This window comes from Nematolebias whitei, chromosome 22 (assembly GCF_014905685.2).
Source record: "Nematolebias whitei isolate Nwh7 chromosome 22, NemWhi1, whole genome shotgun sequence".
Lineage (NCBI taxonomy): Eukaryota > Metazoa > Chordata > Actinopteri > Cyprinodontiformes > Rivulidae > Nematolebias > Nematolebias whitei.
The window spans coordinates 2,980,248-2,989,811 of NC_056519.1; the positions used below are offsets into that span (position 1 = coordinate 2,980,248).

The window sequence follows — 9,564 nt, forward strand, 5'->3', positions numbered from 1 at the left end:
CATCCAACCATCATTCATCATCCAACCATCCATCCATCCAACCATCATTCATCATCCAACATCATTCAACCATCCATGATCCAACATCATACAACCATCATCATCCATCATCCGTCCAACCATCAAGGTTCAAGCTTCTTTATTGTCATCCGCACAAGTGGTACATGAGGTGGAATGAAACTGTGTACTTGGGGTCACAGCCCCAAAACAGCACAAATATGAAGTATAAAAAACAGTATACAAGGATCTAAGACATAAACTAAACACGAATAATGTAAAATTATATATACTAAGTATATTAAGCAGCAGCCCGAACATGAGTTTGTTGTGAGCAGATGGGTATGAATTCAGCAACATAAAGGCAAGAGATCAGCAGCATGGATAATCAGCAGCACAGATAAGTCACATTTCACAAATTAAAGTGACATCACAGTGATTATTCTGGTTAGAGATTCATGAGTCTAACAGCTTCAGGGTAGAAGCTGTTCCTCAGTCTAGTGGTTCTACACTTAATGCTCCTTAACCTCCTTCCTGAGGGGAGTGGGGCAAAAAGTGTGTGTGCTGGGTGAGTGTGGTCCTTCATGATGCAGGTGGCCCTCTTCCTGCATCTGGAGGTGTAGATGTCTGTGATGGTGGGGAGGCTGACTCCAACATCTTCTGTGCAGCCTTCACCACTCTCTGCAAAGCTTTTCTTTCTGCAGCTGTGCAGCCTCCATGCCACACGTTGACGCTGGAGCACAGGATGCTCTCCACTGCACACCTGGAGAAGGAGGTGAGGACTGAGCTTCCAGACCAGCTCGCCTCAGCCGTCTGAGGAAGTAGAGTCTCTGATGAGCTTTCTTCATCAGGCTGGTGGTGTTGTTGCTCCAGCTGAGGTTGTTCAGGTGTACACCCAAGTACTTGTGGCTGGAGACCACTTCCACCACAAATCCTCCTATGTTTGGTGGGGGGGAGGGGGTGGTAGGTGTGAAGTCCACGACCATCTCCTTCGTCTTCTTCACATTGATGTGAAGGTTGTTCTCTTTGCACCAACTCTCCAGATGTTCCACCTCCTGCCTGTAGCTGGACACATCATTGTTTGTGATGCATCCCACCACATCTGTATCATCTGCAAACTTTACAATGTGACAGCCTGGATGGGTAGCTGCACAATCATACGTGAGCAGAGTAAGCAGGAGGGGGCTCAACACACATCCCTGAGGAGAGCCAGTGCTGAGGGTTATGGTGGAGTAGAAGTTGTGGATCCTCACTGACTGAGGTCTGTTGTTTAAGAAGTCTAGTACCCAGTTGCAGATGGAGGGGCTTAGTCCTAGTGTGGATAGTTTGTCCATCAGGGTTTGGGGGATCATGGTGTTGAAGGCGGATGTGAAGTCCACAAAGATCATACGGACGTAGTGCAGCTCCAGGTGGGTGAGTCAATCAAATCAATCAATCAATCAATCAAAACACCAACATAAAAATATTGTTTTTTTCTTATTTAAATCATTTGTGTTTGCTTGTTAAAATAAAGCCAATGGAACATTTTTAGAAACTGCTAAAAAGCTACAATTAGTTTTTTTTTCTACAAGAGATAAAAAAAAAATACTCAGATGGTCTGCTATTTAACCATAAGACCTAAACATATGCTACATTTGATCCTATATTATTATTATTCACCCTTCTGTCATTGCCCCCCCCCACCCCCCGCTTTTATTTTGGTACCAGCTCTGTCATTTCCTGTGTTCTACCTGTACAGGTGAACGACCTCCCAGATTTCCTGAGTGCGAAGGACAGGGAACGCTGCCAACACATACGAATCACCTATGTTGCTGAAAAGCCGACAAGAAAGGAGCATGATTGGCTGCAAGGGGGCAAGAGGGAGGGGCTTCCTCCTGTTGCCCCGCCCACTCGCAGAGCCAACCACTGTACGACGATGACGCACAGCTTCGAAGGTACAAACACAAGCTTTGTTTGTTGTATAATCATTCCACCCTTTTAAAGTATACAAGTTTTAGAGTTTATTATGACATGTATGGTAAAATTAATCAGAATTATTTATTCAATGAAATTAATACATCGGTAACGTAAAGGCTTTACAGAAGGAATGCATGTCACCCGCCACCTTTCATGACAGCGTTAGACTAAGAAGATGGAAAACAATGATTTAGTCTTTCCTTGAAAATAACGTCCACATCGATGAGCAAGCTTGGAGGAAGCGTTAAGAGTGACTCTCAGCTACTACCACACCAACCTTTAGCTCATTCTTTGTAATAATGAGGGAGTTTGTGTTTTATATCTTATATTGCAAGTAGCTCTGTCGCGATAAACAATAAATCAATTAATCGCATGATAAATTAAAATTATCGACCTCATTTTAATTTATTGGCTTTGTTTATTCGTGCCTCTCTTTCTACTGAAGACACTGGATGACAAAAGACTCAACTCCGGTTCTTCACTGACCCCTCCCTTTCTCTTTAAAATCCATTTTAACCGTCCAGAATCGTGTTTTTGGATCGTTAAAAGCAGCAAAGCTGAGAAGTTAAGCTACGAGCTAAGCTAACAGGCCGACCTCGGGAAAAAACCTCCATCTTATCGAAGCTCCAAAATTCACGGTTGAAACCCGTGCCTTCGTGTAAAAAGATTTTTCTCTGCAAAAAGAAGATGAGAACTTGTTTACTGATTTTTTTATTTATAAAAGCTTTGTAAGACAAATGCTATGCTAAAGAGCTCAAACTACACCGAGCGTCTGCCATTTTGAGAACAGAAAAAAAGGAGAGACAGCCCATGTCACGTCAAGGGGCCTCCCTCCCATTTTTCTTAGACACACGCTGCTCGCTCCCTCACTATCCATCCTCCGGTTCAAACAGCCTTATACTGTCATCTAGTTGTCAAAAAAGTTACTATACACAAAAATGAACCAACATTTCTTATTAAATTTGACAATAATTACTAATTATTGACAAATTTCAAACAATATTATCGTTTATCGCAATAATTTCTGAGACAATTAATCGCCCAGCAACATTTGTTATCGTGACAGGCCTAGTTGCAAGTGACCATTTGTAGATGTACACCCTGAAAGTTTGATCAAAAACAGTCTATTGATACAAAAGATATTTTGCTAACAGACAGAGTTGACTCCAAATTGTTATAGGCAAAACTGAAACATCTAAAATATCCATCTTGAATGAAAACGACTCCAAAAGTGGATCAGCTGATGACGTGCATCTACAGGTTACTTCCTGAATGTTTCAGTAAAATCAGTCACGCTCAGTTCACGAGATATTTTGCTAACGCACACAACCAGTCATGTTCTCTTTCGGCGGTGAGCGTCGGCTGTAATTCTAACGCCCCCCCGTGTCTCTGCTTCCCCCTCAGGATATCCTGCAGAAAGGTGAGAACACGTCACCTGAAACTAACGAGAACTGACCCAAAGATCCAAACGAGTCTCTCCTGACTCACCAGGTGACTCACCAGGTGACTCACCGCCTCGTACGAAGATCCTTGTAGGAACCTGAAACCACCGGAGCTCGCTTTCACTTTTTAAGCAGCTTGAAAAAAAAAAGACTTTCAGCTGCGCTTTACGATGAAACTTTGCGTCTGATGTTGTGCTTCGCTGTAATTTGGAGTCGTGGAAAGTGATAAAAAAGACGAGGAGCAGGTGGAGATGGTCGCCCAGGTGGAACCACCGGCCTCGTTCTGTTGTAGCTTTTGTTTTCTTGAACACGAGTTAAATCAGGACTGGATCCTGACCCTCAGCAGCGTCTCGGTTAGCTCATGACTTATTCACGCTCGAGACGAGTTCACCTCATTAAAACTCTGCCTCCGCCGCACTGCTGTAATATTTATACTACATTAAACTCGTAAACAAACGACCGAGTTCAACATAAAACCATCAAATAATGAAGTAATTTAATCTCTGAATTCAGCTCCGACACTTTTACGGTGTGAATATTTATGAAGCTCTCACACCGAGATCCAGTTTTCTTCTGCACCTTTTTCAGCTTCTTTCTCGTCTGCAGTTTTCAGCTATTTCAGCAAATCATAAATCAAAACGTTCAGCTGTTTCAGGACAATCTTGCTATGACTGGTGCAACTTTAGCTTTTTGAAACATTTCGTCTTTTCTGACATTTTTTTATGTTTTTTTCAGGTTATTTCTGCTAACTACAACATTTGAAGTTATTTCTGCTAATTTCAGCTTGTTGTGCTCCTTTCAGCTTTTTCTGCTATTTCAGCTACTATTTAGCTGTTTTATGCTAATTTTAGATTTTTCAGCTAATTCCATATTTTCTGTCACTCATTTAAACTTTTCTCAGCCTAATTCAGTAAAAATGTGCTCTCTCCATTTCCTTCTTGTAATTTAAGCTTTTTTATCTTTTTTTAGCTACTTTTCAGCTGTTTTTCTTTTGCTAATTTCATCTTTTTCCAGATAATTTCCACTTTTTTGTGCTAATTTCTGCTTCTTTCAACCAAATATGGCAAAATTGTGCTCTCTCCATTTACTTCTGATAATTTAAGCTCGTTTGACTTTTTCAGCTAACTTTTTTGCATTTTTTAGTTAATTTTAGCTGTTTTCAGATCAATTCAAGTTTTTGTGGTAATTTCTGCGATGTTCAGCTTGTTATGCTTTTTTCAGCTTATTTCTGCTAGTTTCAGATTTTTCTGCTATTTCAGTTACTATTTAGCTGTGTTTGTGCTAAATTTAGCTTTTTCAGATATTTCTACATATTTTTTTAGCTCATTTCAGCTCATTCCACTTCCTTCTGGTAGTTTAAGGTGCTTTCTGCATTTTCAGCTTCTTTTTAGCTCATTTCCTGACTTCTGCTCATTTAAACCAAATTTGGCAAATATGTGTTCTTTGCTTTCTTCTGCTAACTTTGACTTGTTCTTCCATTGCAGCTACATTTCTGTATGTTTTTAGCTAATTTCAGCTGTTCTTCAGCTGTTTTTCAGCAATAAAGATTCACACTGCATTTTTGCAGGAAATGAAATTTCTTCATTTGAACTTTTCTTCTGAAAAGTGGAAGGACGGAGTAAAACGACAACGCTTTGGTGTCTGTCCTGTGGTAACAGGACCGGTCCAATTTAGACGTGATTTGGTCCGAATGCGGACGGTAGCGCAGTGGACACAGAGGACGCCTCGTAGACTCGGGCAGGCTCGGTTCTGTTGAGGTTCTGATTGTAAAATTTACCAAACCTTAAACAGGGTTTTATAAATGTTTGTAGTGAAACTTCTCTTCTGTTTGCTGCAGTCGGTGGAGAAACAAGGAACCGGTTCTGAGGTCCACCCGCTCCGTGTTCTGCTCCGAGCCCGAGACTCTGAGCCTCCTGAGGGCCCCTCGAGCACCAGAGAACGTGCAGGTAGTTTAAGGAGTTTTCCTCCATGAAGATTCTCTCTGGGTCAGAAACAAAGTAGAACATCAGCTGCTGTGGTGGTCCAGGTGAGGAGGAGGTCCGGCTCGGTTCTGACCCGCCTGCTGAGACGAGACGAAGCGAGCAGAGAGAGGGAGAGGGAGGCCGAGCTGCATCTGTACGCCGTGTGTCAGACGTCCAGACTCTACCTGCAGCTGCAGAGCTGCTGGAACAGCTTCCTCATCGTGGGTGGAGACAGAACCCGTCTGGTTCTGGTTCTGGTTCTGGCCCGCTGGTCTTTATAAAGATGTTTGTGTTTGTGTGTTCAGAGGTCCACGCTGCTGCTGGATCCGCTTTACAGGAGGAGGAGCGCCGCCTCACCAGACTCCTTCAGGTCAGAAACCTCTGGATGACCCGTTTTTATGACCTCGTCCTGTGAGATGACAGAACCCAAAGAACCCCGGGTCAGCTGTGTTCTCTGGGTTCTGTCACCGTTTTGGATTCTCTTCCAGCAGCTGTGAAAACAATAAATACATGAACTGTGCAGCTCAATGAGGCAGAGCTGCGAGTTCTGGGAGCGGCTGAGTCTTTGTGACTCAACACCATTGCCGCTAACGGTTAGCCGCTAACGGTTAGCGGCTAACCGTTAGCATCTTAACTCTGCGTGTTTGTGCAGTTTGGAGCAAACGGCTCACCTGTTCAGTCAGGTGAGCTCGGAGCTCCTGCAGGACGGGGTCGGCGTGGAGGACCTGCACCTCCTGCTGCAGGAGCTGAGCACGTCCGCCCAACGAAACGTGGCGCTGCGCAGACTCTTCTGGAGGGTGAGACGTCTCCTTGATCTTTACGAGATGCAGCTTCTGTAGAAACGGCCAGAAACGAAGAGTCTGAGGAGTCTGTGCTTCTGTGTCTCCAGTCCAGCGAGGTGTGCTTCTCCCTGGTTCAGACTCTGGAGGACTGTCTTCAGGGACAGCAGAGCCTCGGTGGAGCCACCACAGACCAGCTGCTGTAAGACTCCGTGTGGAGACATTCAGAGATCTGAACTGGGCCTGAGAGCTCTGAACTCTGCTGGTCCTCCTCAGACTGAGCTCCCTGATCGTCCAGACGCTCACTGCGACGCTCGCAGAGATGCAGGTGGAGGAAGCAACCGTCAGCCTGCTGTTAGCCAAAAAGTAGCCATCACCACTTCCTGTCTGACGACAATAAAACCCAGTGAAGGTTCTTATATATTCCAGTCAGTCAGTACTGATTCATGCACGGGGTTTGTTTGTCCTCCTGCAGAGGGATTCTGCTCTCCAGGATGCTCCTCGCTCTGATATGTGATCCTCAGATGGAGAGCCGAGGATCTCCGACGGACGCCGAGGTCAGCAGATCTCTGCAGTTGTGATCCTTTGAGGATTGTTTGACTCCATGTGTGATCGTCTCTGTTCCCGTCAGCTTCAAGCCTCGCTCTCAGAGTATCTGGACGCCGCCTGCTCTCTGCTGTTCGAGCTGCTGCTCTTCGGCTACCAGGTCAGTTCTGGCAGAACAAAATAAAGTTCTTCAGAGAAGAGCAGGACGGCCGAAAGAACGCTGGAAACACGAGAACCTGCAGAATTACAGAGTGAAGCACCATCGCCGCTGTGGTTCTGAACAAAACATGAGTTCTGGTTCAAAGAAGCGAGTTCAGAACCTCAAAACAAAAACATTTAACTAGAGAAATAACATTTCCTGAGAAAATGCAGTGTGGATGCTTATTGCAGAAAAACTTGCTGAAATCAGCTAAAAAAAAACATGCTGAAATGTAGCTGAAATGGAAGAACAAGCCTAAATTAGCAGAAGAAAGCAAAGAACACATATTTGCTGAATTAGGTTTAAATAAGCAGAAATTAACAAAAAAAGGAAATAAGTTTAAAAAAACACTGAAATTAGCAGAAAATAGCTGAAAAGGCAAAACAAAGCTTAAACTCCCAGAATGAAGCAAAAAGAAGTGAAATTAGCTAAAAAGAAAAAAAGTGGAATTAGCTGGACAAGCTAACATTAGTATCAAAAGAGCTAAATAGTAGATGAAATGTCAGAAAAGCTGAAAATAGCAGGAAAATAAACAAATTAGCAACAAAAAAGAACAGCCAAAGAGGCTAAAACAGCAAAAAGAAGCTCAAGTTACCAGAAGGAAGTGGAGAGAACACATTTTTTGCTGAATTAGACTGAAAAAAGTTGAAATATTGCAAAACACCTGGAATTAGTTGAAAAAGATAAAATTACCATAAAACAGCTAAATAGTAGCTGAAATAACCGATGCTAGCAGAAATAAGCTTAAAGGAGCATAGCAAGCTGACATTAGCAGAACTAATTTAAATGGAATGAAATTTGGACAAAAAAAACTTGAATTTATTTGAAAACAGCTGAAATTTGCTAAAATATGCTAAAAGGCTAGCTGAAACGTAGAACAAGCTTAAATTAACAGAAGAAAGCAGAAAGAACACGTGTGCACAGTTAGACTGAAAGAAGCAGAAAGGAGCACAGAAAAGTGGAAATTACCTGGAAAAAGCTGAAATGAGCAAAAAACAGCTGAAAAGTAGCTAAAAAAGCAGAAAGAAGCTTAAATAACCAAAAGGAAGTAGAGAGAGCAGATTTTTGCTAAATTAGGCTGAAAAAAGTTGAAATGAGTGCAAAAAATGTGGAATTAGCTAAAAAGGCTCAAATTATCTTAAAAACAGCTGAAATAGCAGAAAATGCTGACACTTGCAGAAATAAGCTGAAATTAGCAGAAAGAAGTTAGAAGAAGCACAAAAATGTTGGTTAGAAATAGTCTGAAAGGATCACAAAACAGCTGAAAGTAGATGAAAAAAGTTAAAATTTGCACAAAGACGCTGAAAGCAGCTGAAGCAGAACAAAATGTGAAAGGAGCAGTAAAAGGTTGTAAACACAGCTAAAGATCTGAAGGAGGTAAAATGAGCTCAAATCATTTTCTATGAGGAAAACATGTCAGAAAAGGCTAAAAATTTCAAAAAGCTAAAGTTGCACCAACACCAGAAGTCATAGCAGGATTGTCCTGAAACAGCTGAACGTTTTGATTTATGATTTGGTGAAACAGAACAAAAATTGTGGAACGAGAAAGAAGCTGAAAAACGTACAGAAGACCGCTGGACCACAGCTTCACGAAGAACTCCAACAGAACTTTGAAGAACGACTAAAGTTTGATTTAAACTGTAGAAGAAGAGACGCAAGAACAAAAACGTTCAAGCTGTTGCTCGCTGTGGTCACCGTGGTAACCACACACTTGTCACTCCCTGACGGCCTTCTATAAGACAGGTAGACAGGCAGACTGAAAAGTAATCCTCAACAAAGAGTTGCTGTGCAAAAACTAGGAGTCAGATTTTAAAACCTCGATCTGCAGGAGATTTATGATCAGACGTGGATTTTTTTTTGTTTCCAGATTTGACAAGGTTCCTTTAAAAATGAAATGAAGGTTTGTTTCGTTTGTTTCAGAGCAGCAGGTGTTCGTCAGCGGAGAACTTTGTGTCCGTCGGCTGGATCCTGCGAGTCCTTCAGCCTCACCCTCACCTGGTGAACATCTTCCTCTGCCTGATCTGTACCGCCTCAAACATCTGTAAATAATCAGCCTCTAACCTGGATCTGTCCCCTGCAGCTGCCCTTCATCAGGTACCAGGCCCAGCAGGTGGTTCAGGTTCTGTCGGGCCTGCAGGGCTCCTTCCTGGGCCCAGCCCGGTCAGTCCTGCTGTTCCAGCGTTGTCGCCTCCTGCTGACGTGTCTGCAGCACGACAGCCAGCTGGCTCTGCACCTGCAGACCCACTTCAGGGAGGAGTTCAGGTAGATTCAGTCTGTGCTGCCCCCAGTGGACAAACCGAGTCACTACAGATATCAACGGGTTTCTGCCCCGTCACAGAATGAGCCGAAGGTATTTTAACTGACCTGGGAGTAGCTGAAGAAAACTCCCGCTTCTGTCCTGCAGATACTTTGTGACGCCGTCGTGTGCCGAGAAGCTGCTGCCCGAGAGTCCGATCAGAGGAGCGACGATAAAACTCATCGAATGGATTCAGACTCACGCAGGACGAATCATCTCGCAGGACCTCAACAACACGCAGCTTTAACGAAAGATTTTAGGCTTTTTAACGTCTTAACAACCTTTAAAGAGTCTTTACTGTGTGAGTCTTTTCACATTTTCCAATTTTTCCATGCTGCTTTTACTTTTAGCTACTGTTCTGCTACTTTTATCTACAGTTCTGCTACTT

At 43.2% G+C, this 9,564-nt stretch overlaps 1 protein-coding gene across 1 annotated transcript in view; it reads left to right on the forward strand.

Annotated features, from left to right (window-relative positions):
* Positions 1 to 9,423, forward strand: part of c22h12orf56 (chromosome 22 C12orf56 homolog) — a 10,092-nt gene extending 669 nt beyond the window's left edge. The window contains exons 2-14 of the mRNA XM_037696128.1: positions 1,736 to 1,931; positions 3,358 to 3,373; positions 5,233 to 5,341; positions 5,386 to 5,577; positions 5,662 to 5,726; positions 6,009 to 6,153; positions 6,246 to 6,337; positions 6,412 to 6,501; positions 6,611 to 6,692; positions 6,767 to 6,841; positions 8,801 to 8,878; positions 8,961 to 9,142; positions 9,285 to 9,423. Of these exons, the coding sequence (XP_037552056.1) occupies positions 1,736 to 1,931; positions 3,358 to 3,373; positions 5,233 to 5,341; positions 5,386 to 5,577; positions 5,662 to 5,726; positions 6,009 to 6,153; positions 6,246 to 6,337; positions 6,412 to 6,501; positions 6,611 to 6,692; positions 6,767 to 6,841; positions 8,801 to 8,878; positions 8,961 to 9,142; positions 9,285 to 9,423 (1,461 nt within the window). The remainder of the gene's footprint in view (positions 1 to 1,735; positions 1,932 to 3,357; positions 3,374 to 5,232; positions 5,342 to 5,385; positions 5,578 to 5,661; positions 5,727 to 6,008; positions 6,154 to 6,245; positions 6,338 to 6,411; positions 6,502 to 6,610; positions 6,693 to 6,766; positions 6,842 to 8,800; positions 8,879 to 8,960; positions 9,143 to 9,284) is intronic.
* The last annotated feature ends 141 nt before the right edge of the window (positions 9,424 to 9,564 follow it).